Genomic DNA, 17332 nt, shown 5'->3' on the forward strand with positions numbered 1-17332 from the left:
TCTTGTTACTATGTAGATTCTGATTCCGCATATACGAGGTGGTTGTTTGTTGTAGGTCATTGAGTCACACAATGCAAGCTAGAATGCAATGCAGAAACGCAAATTCTTCAGAAGGGGTGGAGTTGGAATGAACTGGTTCAAATAATGTTGTCCTGGTAACAACACAGTAATGTCTGTAGATCAGGGCCTTTAAAAGCTGATCACTTTCCTTGACCAAGCTTTTGTGACAAGCCCAGATAGGTAACTATCACAGCACTCACAGTATTTGCATCTCATTCAATTTCTACCTCATAGAAATAGAACCTCATTCAATGTTATGGATCTAGCAAATAGTAAAGAAGCAGCTATTCTTAATTTAAAAAGAAACAGCTTGTAAATCTAATCTTTTTAACTTAAAATGTATTAAGGCACATTATCTTTTCAATGCAGCTTGGATTTTTTTAAAACAAAACAAACAAAAATACCGACCATTAGTTTTTCTAATAAGTACTTTGGGTTTATCAGAAATATACCTAAAATGTTCATTGACAACACATACAGAAACTCAAAACCATGAGAACAACACAGATCTTTCACAAAAATATTTACTATAGAATTAATTTGAATAATTCCTTATAGCAACATCTTCTTTTAAAAACTTAAGAGACAGGATTTTATAAAATTTCCTTTTATTAACTATTTTGCTTTAATTACCAAAAATAAGGTTGGAAAAAAAAAAAAAAGAAGGCTTACCGAACTGCATCTGTATCAAACTGTAGATTAGGTTTGTCAATCAATCCTAAGGAATATAGCTGATAAGCTAAAGCACATTTCCCGACCATGAACTGTGCTGTGTTGGTACGATCCAAGCAGTCCACACAGTTAGTTCGAAGAACACCAGTCTAAAGATAAATGTCATCAAGATTTTCAGTCATCATACTCACTATTCACAACTATTTTTATGCTGTTTTCAATTTTATTTAAGAAGCAGAACAAAGATCATGAGCAGGGGGGTTTTCCTGAATAAACATTAATTATTTCATCTTATGTGAAGTTAAAGTTGAAAATAATTAAGACGTTTTCTTAGACTAGAAAAAGGTCATATTCGCTGTGAATTTAACATTGCTGCAATAGCATTATTAAACCTTCTGGCCTATCTTTGAAATGTCTTTAGTTTAACAAGACTAAGTAAGTAGCTAACATTTTCTAAACACACCAATTAATCAAATAGGTGCTTTTCCCCCTCCCTGGTACATCAACCTCATTTTCTATACAAACTCAGTACTTGGTGACTGCAGTCTGATGATTCTTAAAGCATAATTAACATACATGGTCAATATACTGAGCTTGTTCTCTAAAGTCACTTTAATTCATTTTTCACACATTTCTCTCTGGGTCTCTATTTCCAATATGACTTAATACATAGAAAAATTCTACATACCAATTTATTTCAGCAATTATCTTATTATACAAGTTAAACACTAGCAGTAAGATATTATATCTTTAAAAAAATCATTCCCAATTGATTAATTTTGCATTAAATAAGATGTATCTTTTCCTACAATTGCTTTCAGAAAAATATTATACCCTTTGGATACAAATTTTATTAATTAACAAAATGTATTCTATACCTGCAGGCGACCAGTGGGAATCACACATCCTCCTAGTTCATTCCACCTGTGTTTAAAAAGAGATAATTTAAAATGGAAAAAAAGGCATATTCTGTCTTATTTTGTTAAAAATTCAGTGATTAAAGTAATAGAGCTAGATTCTGCTCATTGCTTGTGTTTTCTTTTAGTCAATTCCCACTCACTCCATCTGTGCAGAATATAACTGCTCCTTACATAGATTGAAACTGGTTTGCTCGCATTTAACTCCCTGCTGAGAATTTGCATTTCCACCCTAGATATACTGAATCAAAACTTACAATTTAGCAAGACCTCAAAGTGATTCCTATAGACCCCAGATGATTCTAAAGTGTGTATAAAATCCAAAGATCTCATTAAAATGCAGATTCTGATCCAGTTTCTCTGGGGGTGGATATATAGATTCTATGCAAGAGTTAGAATCCAAATGAAGTGGTTCAAAGCTATAGGGTTTTCCCTTTCAAGAACAGATCTTAGGACTATCTTCTGAGTACCTTTGGGTGAATTCAAATCACAAACTTTTTCGTTAGTAAGCAAGTGTTTAACATTTGCACAATCCAGGGACTCCTTTACTTTTTTTTCAGGCAAGTGAACATCCAGATAATTAAGATGGAATGCAAAAATCCTCTCTTCCAAGGGAGCCCAGGAAAAGAGCAGCTTAGCTTGTCCAGTACCCCACACTCAGGCATTTGGTTATCTATGTTCAACAAAAATCTCTTTTGCTTTAATTTAATCCCATTTCTTGCTTGGTCTCTATAGCTAGGTATTATAATTGTAGACTACCTGTCTCATAAAATCTTCCAGCTTTTAGTCTTTTCCTCTCAACGCCTGGAACTATTGTTACAGCCCTTTGAATTTTTTTTTAAAACAGATTTTCTTAATTTTCTACATATGCTAATAAAAACATGGGACTGTGTTCTGTAAACTATTAGGCATTATATGCTATTTTAATTATTTAAAGTAAGATATCCTGAAATCAAAATTATAACAATCATGTTGTTGTTCTTGTTGTTATTGTGTACCATCGAGTCAGAATCGACCCATAACTGACCCATCCTTCTCCCCGCAAAGGAACTGGTGGATTCGAACCACGTGCCTTCAGGACTGCACACAGCTTCTTGCCACTAGGCCACCAGAGCTCAATTATAACAATAATATACTATGCAAATTATACCAAAAGAATTACTTTTCAAGACCTCATATATGCATTTATATACGTTCTTCACTATTACATTTCATTATGTTAACTAACTATAAGCTTTTGACAATCCATGGTATTTGTTTCTTATTTTTAAAAGTTCTATTTGTGCCATAAAAAAAGAAACAAAACAAGGACCCTTGACCTGATGATGCTCACAAAGTGATAATGAAGATTTGTGAATGAGTAACTAAAAGACAATGATAATATTACTTTCATAAAAGATAACTGATAACTGTTGTTGTTAGATGCTGTCAAGTATGACTCATAGAAGCCCTATGAACAACAGATCGAAACCCTATCCTATCCTGTGCCATCTTCATCTAACATACCTGAGTCCACTGCTGCAGACACTTGTCAATCCATCTGGTTGAGGATCTCCCTCTCTTTCACCAACTCTCCATTTTTCCAAGCATGATGTCCCTCTCTAAGAAATAGCATCTCCTAGCAACATGCCCAAAGTATGTGAGACAAAGTTTTATCATCTTTTCCTCTAAGGAGCACTCTGGCTATACCTTCTCCAAGACATATCTGTTTGTTATTTTGGCAGATCACAATATATTCAGTACTCTTCTCCAACATCACAGAGCTAAGATATCAATTCTTCTTGTCATCCTTATTCATTGTTCAGCTCTCAACAGCATAGCAAATGATTGAGAAGACCATGGCCTGAATGTGACACATCCTAGTCTTCAAACTGACACCGTGGCTTTTCAGTAATTTGAAGAGATCCTTAACTGCAGACTTTGCCAATAGCACTATCCTGACATTCTCATTGCTGGTACCAAGAGTACTGATTGTGGATCCAAGCAAGCTGACATTGTTGATTGTTTCAATCTTTTCTCCAACTATCATGATGTTGTCTATCAGTCTAGTGGTGAGAATATTTAGTAAGGGGGGGGGAACAACACTCCAGCTCCCATTTAATATTAGGGAACTATAGTGGCCTGGTGGGTAGAGAGTTGTGCTGCCAAACCAAAAGTGGGAAGTTTACTCTTCAGGAGAATAATGGCAATCTCCTTCCATGTGATTACAGCCTCTAAAAACCTAGGATTAGCTATGTGTTGGTTCCAACTTGATGACAAGGAACGAGGGACCAAGTCATTTAACCTTAGAAAACAGTTGATTATAGAAAAGGAAACTTTTATGCACACCCATGTTTATTGCAGCTTTGTTCACAATAGCAAGGAGTTGGAAACAACCTAAGTGCCCATCAACAAACGAATGGCTAGAGAAGCTGTGGTGTATTCGCACAATGGAATACTATGCTGCATTAAAAAACAAGGAACTTATGCAATATTATTCAAAATGGTTGACTCTGGAGAACATTATGCTGAGTGAAATATCCCAGTCACAAAAGGACAAATATTACATGATGCCACTGTTGTAAAATGGGACTGTCCTTGGGGTTGGGGAGAGAATGAGTAAGATGGGTTCAATAATGTATACTGCACTGAAACAGAGGAGGGAGAGAACCGTCTAAAAGAGAGATGTAACTGGGTATTTCTGTCATCACAGGAGACTAGAGCGAGGGCTGCATGGTGGAGGGGACCAGGGGGAGTGTTTGTAAAACAATGAAAGAATCTTTCCTTTTACTTTTCCATAATTTTTGGACTCATGTACTTATAACTTGTTAGTCAAATTTGTGTCTTCTAGGGTGCAACACCCCCATGATACATCTTGAAGGATATGTACATGTACAGCCAAGCACAATCAATAAGAGTGCATCTGAATTCCAAAATCAATCTCCATAATAGTCTATGTGTTTCCTACTGCCAAAGGGGCCCTTTAGAGTAGTGAGAGAAGATCTTCACCCTGAAACCCACAGCGTCCCTTTTCAGCAGGAAGTAGCTAAGAGAATACGCCGTCCCCTTTTCCTTATGACTCAGGGTGAAGTCTCTCTCAGGGAGGAGTGATAGGGAATGGCAAAGGATACACTGACAAAGAAGATTAATTAGAACTGGCTTTGACAAGCACTGTGGCATTTGGACAAGAACAAACTGGGAGGAGGGTAGAGAGAATAGTGCAACAATGAATGAGTGGAAGCCCAAAATCTCTGTAAATGTTTATGAAAATTAATAAAATATAATTATAGAAAAAAAAAAAAGAAAACTTTACAGAAATATTTTATGTAATGTTTTCTCTGTGAAAAATTGAAACAACCAAACTTCTACCTCACTGCTGTCAAATAAGAACTGACACATAGCTGATCCTCTAGTGAGCTTCCTAACAGGAGGACACTGACCATCTGTCTCCTGAGGAGCTGCGGATGGATTCGAACAGCCTCAGTGATGGGGCCTTGGGGTTAGCAGCAAAACAGGCCACCAGCACTGTCATTATAGAAAGTTTTACTTTACAGAAACATTTTCTATAATGTCCATCCTATGAAGTCAGAGAATGAGATCACACATTTTCCATCTCCAGGTTGATAATCATCAGAGGAACTCCTATGCTCAAGGTAAACATTTGCTACAAAATCACAGGAGCAATTCACTTCTCCAAAGAACTAAATTAATTTGTCTTAAGTGGTAAAAATTGCTCACAGTATTTTTCATCCTTAAAAGTAAAATATTCTATTTACATTATATTTTTAAATATTATACATACTTTTCATCTGGCCGCAAAATATTACAGTAAGAATCGGGACGGTTTACAAAGAAACCTGTTTTCTTCACCACACTTTCTGCAATCACATTCAGCCGGTCAAGAACATTACACAGTTTGCTGAAGACAGAAGAACAAGAAAAGTGAGAAAACACAAGTCTTTATACACATTTATTGATATATCTAGGCAAAAGGAAATCTACAGTGATGCTATTCAGAATTTAGTGGTTTAGTTTTAAAAACTTCCTACTGGTATATCTTGGAAACAACATAACTGTAATCTACAATATAATGTTTAAACAGTCACTAGTAATAGTTGAGGCAAAACAGGCATGGAGAATTTCTACCTTAATAAATATTGGGAACCTTGAATCATGGCTCATTACAGCCTTACATCCTGCAACAGCCTCTTACCCTTTAAGAGAGTTCAGTCAGTCAAGTCAGTATGTGTTCATAAGATGAACTGTAAAGGTACAGTGCACAGGAAGAAAAAAAAAAGTAAGAACAAATTAACAGGACTGACACCAACCCATAATTAAGCATATATTCTAGGTCAGTGTGTATGTCTAACTACATAGAAGGATGTAAGGAAAGAAAGTGCAGGGCTTTAAGTTTAAAACAATACAGTAATATTTTAGAATATGAGGCCTTAAAAATAAACCTAGTGCTTATATGATACATATATTAAATGAGTAAAAAAACAATGTAAGGTTAGTGACAAAAAGTTCCTTGGAAGAGATGAATTTTGATCCTGAAGTAGAAGAGATGTGAAAACTACCACAAGACGGGCAAGTGATGGGAGCAAAGGCTCAGGGTGAGGACCCTGAGCTACATTTTGAGCAAAGTATGAAGATAAGTTTTTCTGGGATAAAACAGCTTAGAATAAAGAACAAGTTCTGGAGTCAACAAGGTGATAAAATCTTAACGTTACACTAAGAAGCTTGAATTTGTTATTAATATTCAGGAGTTACTGCAGGCTTATCCATAAATGAGTGAAATAATCTGAAAGTGGTGTCTGAGAAAATGATTAAACAGTGAGACAGAAAGAATTAGAGAAAAGTGAGGGGTAATGCCTCTAAGGAACAGTGGAGAGGTTCTAGAATGACTTGATGCTTCAAATAGAATTCGCAAATGATGTAAGTGGTAGGCAAAGATAGTGTGTAGCTAATTCATTTCAGCACTCAAATTACACAGCAGCAAAGCAGGCCCCAAAGCAGGTTCATGAAGGAAATTAGAAGAGTAACATTAACTTTACCCCAAAAATAAGCTTCCTGTTACTTTTCATTACAAGAAAGGAAAAATATCATAACCAGACACCTCCTCACCTCTTGGTGTACTTGGCCATATCCCATGGAATATAGACAATAGTGTGCTCAGGAGGCAAAAACTGATTGAGGTAAGTCACCGCAGCTACAAGCTCTTCACTCAGAATTCTTTCATGCTTCCTTTTCTCTCGTTCCTTTGCAAAAAAGAAAAAATTAAACATTTTGAGTATTCTAACTTTTAAATTAGAATTTAATTTAGGGAGTCCTGGAAGTCTAATCTTTAGGGAGTTTCACTGTTAAAGGCTGCAACTCTCTGCATATTCTAATCCACCAGGAGAAAGATGGGAAATGTCCTCCCACACAATTTACAGCCTTTGAGATCCCACTATGCATCAGCTATGAGTCAGTTCTGACCTGATGCCAACACATGAGTTTTCTACGTAATTATATTAAATAAAAAAAACAGACTTTTAAAAGTATTTGTCAACTCTGGTAAGGCAAAAGTGCCAAGTCTTATTCACACTGGAATAAAACATATATTTTAAAAGAAAAAATAACATAAATGCAGAGAAATAAATACTGCATTTAATTGCAGCAAACAATGAGCTTTCAGGATTCAAGAAAATTGGATTTTTCAAGGTAATCACTAGGTAGAAACAAGAAGTCCAGCTTTTCCCATACACACCTGCCCCACACATTCCACACACTCCTTGGAAGAGAAGACCCCTTGCAGGACTAGAAGGAAAACCCTCCTCTAGCCAGATGAAGGCCAGATATGGGCCAAACAGGTCTAGATGGGTAACCTCCAGACTGCTAAAGCAAAGAGCATTTTCATAGTTTCTTATATTTGAGTTCCTTAAAAACCCTTTCAGGTAATTAATGCAGATACTTTTTTTTGTCTTTTACACATAGTTAGAGGACCTGACGCTTAGAGGTGTTTGTGGAATGACATTTTACCTTCTGTCTCCTTGCCTGCTGGCCCTCCTTAGACATTACACTCCCTCTCATTCAAGACAAGCTGGTTTAGTGCAAATGGAGGAACTGGAAAAGTGTCTCTGCCATGTGGTCTTCGACAAGGATCATCCCTGTTATTAGCTGTTATTAGCTAGTCAGTCCCTAATTCTCGGTGACCTCACACACAACGAGATGCAACCCACAGTTTAACCTGGCTAACTTTTGTAAGCAAGTCAGCAGGCCTTTCTTTCTAGTCTGTTAGCTCTACCTCAGAACAATATTCTGCATCACAACATGCAAGCGCTCACTGATCGGCTGGTGCAAGCTGTGCATGATACATTGGCCAGGAAACAAACCAGGATGTTCCAGACCATAAAGAAGGGGAGACTTTTACCACGGAACTACTGTTTTAATCTATAAACAGGGTAGCAATAGTATCTCATTGACAGCTATAAGGGAACTCTGGTGGTATCATCCCTAAGGAGGTGTGCGGCAAACCCATAGGCAGTTTGAAGCCACCAGGGTTCTAGGGGAGAAAGATGGGCACTCTCCTCTTGAGTGATCTACAGCCTTCAAAATCCCACTAGGAGCAGATCAGCTATGAGTCAGTTCTCACTCAATGTCAGTGTGTGTGTGTGTGTGTGTGTGTGTGTGTGTGTGTGTATGAGATAAAACATAATAAAGTCTTATCAGAGCATTAGTACACGCAACTGTTCAATGAAAATTAGTTATTTTGTAAGAAGAAAGAGAGCTAAGAAGCAGAGCTAGTGAGAGTTCCTCTTATGTGCTTTGCACATGTTATCAGGAAGACCCAGTCCCTAGAGGATATTATGCTTGGCTGAAGAGAAAGTGAGTAAAAAAGAGAAAGATCTTTTGTAAACTGGATTGACACAGTGGCTGGAGCAATGGGCTCAACAACTGTGAAGATGATTCTGTTATATATATATGGCTTTTTGGGGTCAGAATCAACAATTTTATTGTTCTGATTAAGCCTTTACTTAGAAATAATGAAAAATACTTCAGCAATGGCATTATTGTTGCCATCAAAATAAATCTCTGCTGTTTTCAATTATGGTGACTACTTTTCAATTGCCAGAATTTAATTAGATAACTATTGTAGAAATAAAAAGGGTATCTGTTTTACACAGCTGAATAAATCAAATGGATTTAGACTGGCTCAACAAGTACACTTAAATAGTTTGTTGTTGTTGTTGTTATTGATTGCCTTCTAGTCGAGCACGACTCATAGCAACCCTATAAACAAAAGGCTTGAAACCCCTCTACAACTATCGACATTTATCAAAGTTCAGTTCCAGAGGCATGTTATTTAGGATGTGGATGTCACTCTTGCTTCCAAAAAATAGTTTAGGATGCAATTATAGTTAGCTTATCTTTATGTCTGAGAAAATGAAATTATAGAGCTAGAATTTTTCTTGAAAGTGCTGTAAAGTTGTTGTTCTTCTATGTGCCTTCAATTTGGGAACAACTTATTGCTGATTCAGAGGCTTTAAATCACACAGGAGGAGACTGTCCCTTTCCACCTCAGAGCAGATGTTGGATCTGAAAAGCCTGCCTTTTCAAATCCTTGCTGACTAATTTTTACTAAACATTACAACTGTTCAATAAAATTTAGTTCTTCTTATAGGAAGAAGTAGAGCTAGGATCCTCCTCAGAAGCAACAATGGTGAGATTGCATCCAAGGGAGGTGTTGGCTGGGCTAGGAGGGGGTAGAAGGGAATGCTGGCAGAGCAGGGCAGGGTACAGGACCAAGAAATATGTGCCAAAGTGGGGGAGAACCACCATAAAAACTATTGGTTATTTTTAATAATGGGGAAGTGTCTTTCAGCTGCTCTTTTGGGTAAAATACTTGTCAGATATTGTTTTAAAGCTGAACATCTAAATTAAGACAGACTAGAAGGATTGGCCCATCCACTTCTGAAATAACAGGTCTTCTATACAATAGAATACAGTTAGAGTAGACCAGCAGATATGGCACCAAAGGCTGAGCACCTAGTATCAGGAAACCTAAGGGAGAAGGAACAGTTTTAAGTAGACACCAGTGATTGGAACGTGGAATGTGAGAAGTATGAATGTAGGAAAATAGGATATTGTTAAGGAAGAAACGGAACACATAAATATTAGCATACTAGGTACTGGCAAGCCAAGATGGACTGGCATGGGACCTTTAAAATCAGGCAATCATATGATCCATTATGCCGGAGTTGAAAAGGTGAAGAAAAATGGGGCCATATATATAGTTAAAATGGCTGTGTCTGGATCCATATTAAAACTATCATTCAAACATGTACAAACAATGAGCCAAAGAAGAGGAAATAGATGATTTCCACCAACTTTTACAGTCAACCGAACATGAAACCAAGATGCATTAATAATAATGGGTGACTGGAATTCAAAAGTTGAGAAGGAAGGATCTGTAGTCAGGAAACATGGTCTTGGTGACAGGAATGAGGCTGGAGACAGAATGATAGAATTCTGTACAATCAATGATTTATTTATTGCAAATACCTTTTATAAGAATCATAAATGGTGATTATACACATGGACTTCACCTGATGGTCTACACAGGAATCACATTGTTTATATGTGTGAAAAGACTCACTGGAGAAGCTCACTATCAGCTGTGAAAACTAGGCCAGATGCTGACTGTGGAACAGACCATCAACTACTCATGAAAGTTCAAGCTGAAGGCAAACAAACCTAAAGCAAACCCATAAGAACCAAAAATTGACCTTAAGTCTGTCCCACTTGAATTTAAAAGTAAATTTGACAGGTTTGAGGCCTTGAACACTAATGAGCGAAGACCAGATGAGTTGTGGAAGGATTTAAGAATATATTCCATGAAGAATGCAAAAGGTCATTACAAAGACAGAGGAGGAAGAAAAGACCTAAAATGGATGCCAGAAGAGACTCTGAAGATTCACACCACTGGGCCAATTGGCAACACCATGATAGACTGAGAAGAGAATGTGATGGTTAACAATTTCAGCTTGCCTGGTTCAACAGTCAACACTCTCAGCACCAGCAGTCAGGAAATCAAATGACAAATTCCATTAGGAAAATCTGAAGTCAGGGACCTCTCCAGAGTACTGAAGAGCAGTGATGTCAGTCTAGAGACTAAGGTATACCTGATCCAGGCCATGGTCTTCACAATTACTCAGTATGCATCAGAGATATAGACAATGAACAAAGATGACAGAAATAGAATCGATGCCTTTGAGTTGCGGGTGCTGGAGAAGAGTACTGAATATACCGTGGGCTGCCAAGAGAATAAACAGGTCTGTCTTAGAGAGGATGAAACGAAGCTTCTCCTTGGAGGCAAGGATTTTGAAGCTCCATCTCACATACTTTGGGCATATGGCCAAGAGGGACCAGTTCTGGAAGAAGGAGATCATGCTTGGAAGGGTGGAGGGACAGCACAGGAGAGGAAGACCTCAGATGAGGTGGATTGGCAAAGGAATTGGGGTAATGGGAGGTAAATGTGTTGGATACAGTGAGACTGGCTTAGGTTAGAGAAGGGTTCAGAGCTATTGTTCAAAGGGTCCTTATGAGTTGCCGACCAAGGAAACATATCAACAATAACAGTTCCGTCGAGTTTTGGGTAGTGTTAACAAGCTTGGCTGCTAACCAAAAGTTGAGAGGTTTGAAGGCACTCAGAGGCACCTCAAAGGTAAAGTCTGGTGATTACTTCTGAAAGACTAGAGCCTTCACAACATGGAGGGACATGTCTACCCTGAAAACCAGAGTTGATGTGACTTAGCACTAATTCAGTAGCAACTAGGTTTTAAAATCTGATATTTTAGGATTAACTTTAGTCAACTGGCAATCTGCTAGTTTGTTTTGTTGAGAGCTATGTCTTTGAAAACATATATCTGATCATTATCCTTTCAATTGCATAAAACTCTTTAATGAATTTCACGTATTCCCAGAAAAAGGTCAAATGTATTAACACAGCTTGGCCGTCACTGTCCCTTCACCTCACATCACGTTCTTTTGCCTCACCCTCTAGGCCTCAGGAACACAGTCCTTCCTTTCCCAAAATGCACTAAACTCTCTCTCATTTCAAGGGTTTTGTGCACACCTTTTTCTAATTGAACACTAGTCACTTTCCTCCTCAGCTACTTAGCACCTCTCCTTTCAGCCTTCAGCTGACTCATCACTTCCTCAGGGAAGACCTCTCTCTCTCCCATTGGAAGCCTCATGTCTCTGCATTTATTTCACCATCTCTTCCATTAGAGTCTTAACTCCATAAAGGCAAGAATCATTTTGTTACTCTTTGGCACACAGGAGGAACCCTTACAAATACTTGTTAAATGACTCACTGGACACAGGAGTCCCTAGTCTTTAGTTACATTGACTGATATTTATTAATCAACTTCCTAGAACAACTTTAAGAGGCACAGAGTCATTCCTCACCACCAACATCATAGCATAACCTTCACTTTCTATACTTTCAGGATCTTTTAGTTGCTTACTTACATTCTTTTCTAAAAAAAAATTATTTTTAATAAAATCTTTTTATTTTAATTGTCATTTTAACAAAAGTTTACAGAAAAGTTTGATTTTCATTCATTCATTGTTGCACATTTTACCCCCTCTTCCTCACTTTCCCGTCCCGTTCTTAAGAGACAAACTGGGATAAAGCTTAGAAAAAACATTTTTTTAGTTTTTTAATTATCTGTAGCTTTTTTATTCCCTGCAATTCTTTTTTTTTTAATTTTACACTAGTTTTTCTACAAAGTTTGTATACATTGCCCCTCACACCAGATCCTCCTATCTCCCCAACCCATCCCCCTTCCACCCGTCAAACCATGCAACGCCATGATTACCCTTCCACCTACCCCACCTCTCTGCTTCCCCACTTAGATTCTCATACATGTTTTACTAGTTACCTTTTCTACAATAAGACTTATATTCTTTTAATTCATCTAGGGGCTACAGATGCAGATGAAATTACCAGTCTAGTTTCCCTGCCCTCTGTCCTAGTCCGTTAACCCGTGTGTCTCCTCATTGTTACAAGTACATAGACCAGGCAGTGTGCCATGGCCAGAAAGCAGAGAGCTACAAGGCCAACACAACCACCTGCTTTTCAGACACCCACCTCATTCTGGAGTCAAAACAGTTTCTCATATTCTGAATCTAGCCTACAGATCCTATTATTATGTACAGATTTGCTCAGAAAGAGATCTTATGCTTTGTCAAGACAGTAGACTATGGCAAAGCTAGAATGTGACAGCCAAGTCTCATTGTTTCTTTTTGGAAGTTGTCCTAGAGACTATGACAAGAATTTCCCCCTTCCCTAGTTCACACACAGAAATAAGGACATACCGCATTACTCTCGTTCCCTGAAAATAATCCACTGATCTTCCAGGGCAACTAGAGAAGAGGTAACATATGAGATCTGAGGACAATGGACAGCAGTTCACACAGCTCACACACAGTGAGCCACCACAGCTGAAAAAGTTCTAAGTCTCTCCCCGAGAGAGGCAGAGCACAGCTTGTTCATTCCTTTTGTTTTTGTTAGGGGCTGTCAACTCCATTTTTTCACTCATGTGACCCAGCGTAACAGAGTAGAAATGTCCCATAGGGCATTATTGGCTGCAGTCTTTACTGGAGCAGAGTGCCAGGTCTTTGATCCATGGAGCTGCCAGGTGGGTCTGAACTGCCCACTTTTTGGTCAGTGTTGAGGAAAGTATTGCCCCGTGTGTTTGAATTCTGTATCAAAAGTATATCGTACCTTCACTAGATTCAAGATGATGATGGGGGAGCCAAACCTCTGAAGCATCTGGTCAAAGTGAAGGGCAGCCACGTGTGCAAAGGGATCTGCTTGGTCCACTGAGGAGGAACGAGAAGGATAAGCACCAGAAGGAATATTAGAAAGCAGGTACAAGAGTAGTTCTGGGGGGTTTGTTGGCACATTTCTTATAAGTTTAAAGAAATATAATTCAACTAACTTTCAGTTTCACTCCCTAAATACCTCTCAGAGGCTCCCCTGACCCTCATTTGTATTTACTGAATCTGAATGGCTTTGTATTTCTGAAGTTAAATTCAAATAATAACAATTAAAATTGAAGAAAAAAAACATTGCCTAAGAAAAGTTACTCCAATATTAAAATGCAGTAAAATCTAAACACTTAAAAGATATTTGTGTGACAACAGTTCATTATCTTTAAACATAGGTAAACAAGCACCACTATTTAAAAAACTGTTCCACATACACGTAATAGGAGGTTTAGGCATCATGGTTGAAATGTCCTGAGACCAATACAAGGGCACAGATCCTCTAACTTGCACATAAGAAGAGTAACTTCCAGCAGTAAAAGACATCACAGAAGCATCGCAGAGTATTTGCTCAGTCTCCACTTCATTTGCAACATCACCCTGAAACAAAATACAAAGTAATTTCATTGAAAATTCAATAGCATTCTCAATGGGGGGAAAAAAAAGTAGGCAACGAAGTGATAATTTTTACTCTTGTAATGACTTAAAAGAGGAAAATGATTAAGTGTCATCAAGTCAGAACTGACTCTTAGATGACCCTCCAAAAGGTTTAACCCCCTAGCAGATTTTCAGAGGCTGGAAACTGCATGAGAAGATTTTTCATGCCATCTTTCTCCACAGAGAAAATGGTTGATTTAAACTGCCTGACTTTGGGTTGGCAGCAAAACTCCCTATCCCCTAGGCCATCCGAGCTCTATTTTGTTGGTAGGTGTCATTAAGTCACACCTGACTCATAGCTGACCCTCCAGCAGGTTTTCAGAGACAGTAAAGTGTACAGGAGGAAACTGGCCATCTTTCTTCCTCAGAAGGTGGATTTGAACCACATGCCATTGGTTTGGCAGCCCAGCTCCTTATCTATTAGGCCATTAGAGCTCCCTGTTCTTGGAATGTCTTAAAAGAGGTAAATGTTGATCAATATTCATTGTGCACATATGTAAAGCAAAATCATTAAAATGCAAAATTGGAGGATAATTAAAATAACAGAAGATAGACAAGCTAATAACATAAAGTGTCGCTACTTGTACCAATAATCAAAGCAAAGAGAGCATAAAGGAGGTTAACTTAAAAATGAAACGAGAGGGTTGGGGAGAGAATAGTAAAAGAATGGATAGATGGTGAACACTGCATTAGATCAGATGAAGGAAAGAACTGTCCAAAAGGAATCTTTGATTAGATATTATATGTATGACAACAATCTGGAACAAGGGGTGCATTGCAGGGAGGGCTAGGGAAGGTTTGAGAGGAGAGGGGGAAAATGTGCAACAATGAAAAGAAAACATTTTCTATGTTAAGAAAATTTACAAAGTTAAACGGGAACAAACAGGATGTGAGATAGAATCATTTCAGAGCTGTTAATAACATGTGTTAATCTTCTGAATATTGAAAAGGAATAATAAAGCTTTATAATTTTTATAATAAAACTAATAATAAAATTATTGAAGTACCAGTTGTACCTGTTTTCAATGTTGGTATAATGTTAAGAATAATTTTGCTATATTAAGCCAGAATTAATCCTATTCAACCACACATCTGCCTTAAAGTTCAAGTTATTGATGGAGTTTGGGATACTCGAAGGACTAAGTGACTGATGGTGGAATAGATGAAGTTTTGTTGCCTTTTCATAGAGAGACAGCTAGAGCTGGATAAGGTGTCTATCTTAAGACAAGCTAAAGAGGAGAGAGCACAAGGCTTAAAAATGTCTTGTTCCACTTAGTCCTCTTATCAGAGACATGCTGCCAAGGAGTGCTGCCCTCCATTATTGTTTGGTGGAGGTGGCTTGCTATTTTTATCTCCACATTAAAAATATACTATATTTTTCTTCCATTACAGAAACAGCTCATCCTCCAAAATATTAGACAGTTCATAACTTCCAACAGCATTGTATAACTTTCTAAGATAGCTGTTTTTCAGAACATCTGTGTCATATCTATCACAACTTTAAGATAGTCTGGAGAATTATTCTCTTGATAACATCCAAAATGAAGAAATTCTATGCTCCAAAATTTCACTTTGCTCCATCTATGTTTGTAGAACTGATGGTGAGGGAGAAACTGCCCACAGTGATTCTGGTTCCATCTTACCTCACAGTTTGCACCTCTCTTTAGAAAACGGGTCCCGGCAAACTTACTGGATCTTCTTGCTATTAGGGTGACATACACTGGTCGTCCATAGATTAACAGCTCTTAGAAATCAAGTTAAAGTGGTTTAGCATTTGTGACTGTCACAGCCGACCACTACACCTTAAGTACATATTTAAATACATTATCCCCACAGGTTAAAGACCAATTAAAAGCTTCATTCAAGAATGGAACAGCACAGCTGTTCTTCAAAATTGTGCAGAAAGAAAGCAAAAACTGACCCTGTCTAAGGATCAGAAGAAACTGTAATTAGCTACTGTACAACTAGCCTAGGGAAAACCTAGTGCTTCCTTATGTCCAAATAAAGGATGTGAACAAGTTCCATTAGCATTTTTCTAGTTTTCAAGTACCATACATCTTTCAAAGAGAGAATATATACTATGTCATTTAGCAGAATGTTGACATTAGGAAGCAATATACCATTTGAAGGACTAAAATGAGCATAACAGAAACAGAGGTTCAAGCTATAAAACCTGATTATTGAGTAAGTAATTTTAAACTCCTTGACCAACATCCAGCTTGTTATTCATGCCACAATAGTCAACTTTCTGAGCCTTAGAGTCATATTTGAGAAAAGGGAGTATGCAACCATAAAGTAACATATTATTAAGCTCTGACTGTCATTGATGAGTAAGGGGTTGTGCTGTCAACCCAAAGGCAAGGGTTGTAACCCAGCAGCTGCTCCAGGGCAGGAGGATGGGCAGTCTCCTTCTACGCAATTTACAAACTCGGAAAACCCACCAGAAGGTCAGCTATGGGATGATTCCAACTCAACAGCAATAAGTTAGTTGTTTTTTGTTTTGTTTTGTTTTGTTTTGTTTTGTTTTGAAAGAGGTTGTGGGAAGATCTAAATGAAATAATGTATCTAAGACTCCTAGTAAATGTTTACTAAAAAGCAATTATTTTTCTCTTCATTTAGACTTCCAGAATTCATTAAGTGCTTGATAAAAAGAAGACTAGGTTCATTATTTAAACTAATGAGCTTTAAAATTATCATCTGTAAAGCTGTTCACAATTTATTTTTAAAAACCAAACAAACAGTTACTGTGCTTAAGATATGCCAGACCTTGAGCTAGCTCTGGAAAAAGGAAATAGCTTAGAGCTGTCTTTTGGGAACTGCCTTTATATATGGATGCACATTGTTTTTGTGTCCTTGATGGTGAAACCCTGCATCCCTCTCAGGTAGATTTCACTTTTGGAAAGCAGACAAAAGTAATTTAGGCCCAAATCTCATTATCATTCAGTGAATGATCAAGCAGGTAATCCCACTCACTAGCTGAAAATGATTCTAAAGTAATAAGCTTGATTTTCAAGTACAACACATAATCTTGCTCATCTTTTTCAAAATTTCTGTCTTCATCTAGCCCCTCTTCTTCATACAAAGAGGCACCACTGCCCCTTTCAAAACAAGCTAACCTCTCCAGCTGTGCTCCTTGATTCCACTTCTTCCAAATGTTCTGGCACAAGACAGTGTAATGGGAAAAAACATTATCATGGAAGTGTAATAAAGTGAAACATTCACCCACTAAA

General features: G+C 37.7%; 1 protein-coding gene across 1 annotated transcript in view; it reads right to left on the reverse strand.

Moving 5' to 3' along the window:
- Positions 1-17332, reverse strand: part of FIG4 (FIG4 homolog, SAC1 lipid phosphatase domain containing (S. cerevisiae)) — a 169101-nt gene that overhangs the window by 56530 nt on the left and 95239 nt on the right. The window contains exons 8-14 of the mRNA XM_006881159.1: positions 15746-15846; positions 13883-14045; positions 13402-13499; positions 6753-6886; positions 5431-5547; positions 1611-1656; positions 733-881 (exon numbers count right to left, since the gene is read on the reverse strand). Of these exons, the coding sequence (XP_006881221.1) occupies positions 733-881; positions 1611-1656; positions 5431-5547; positions 6753-6886; positions 13402-13499; positions 13883-14045; positions 15746-15846 (808 nt within the window). The remainder of the gene's footprint in view (positions 1-732; positions 882-1610; positions 1657-5430; positions 5548-6752; positions 6887-13401; positions 13500-13882; positions 14046-15745; positions 15847-17332) is intronic.

Source organism: Elephantulus edwardii, unplaced genomic scaffold (assembly GCF_000299155.1).
Source record: "Elephantulus edwardii isolate Elephantulus edwardi_28Jun2011 unplaced genomic scaffold, EleEdw1.0 scaffold00013, whole genome shotgun sequence".
NCBI lineage: Eukaryota > Metazoa > Chordata > Mammalia > Macroscelidea > Macroscelididae > Elephantulus > Elephantulus edwardii.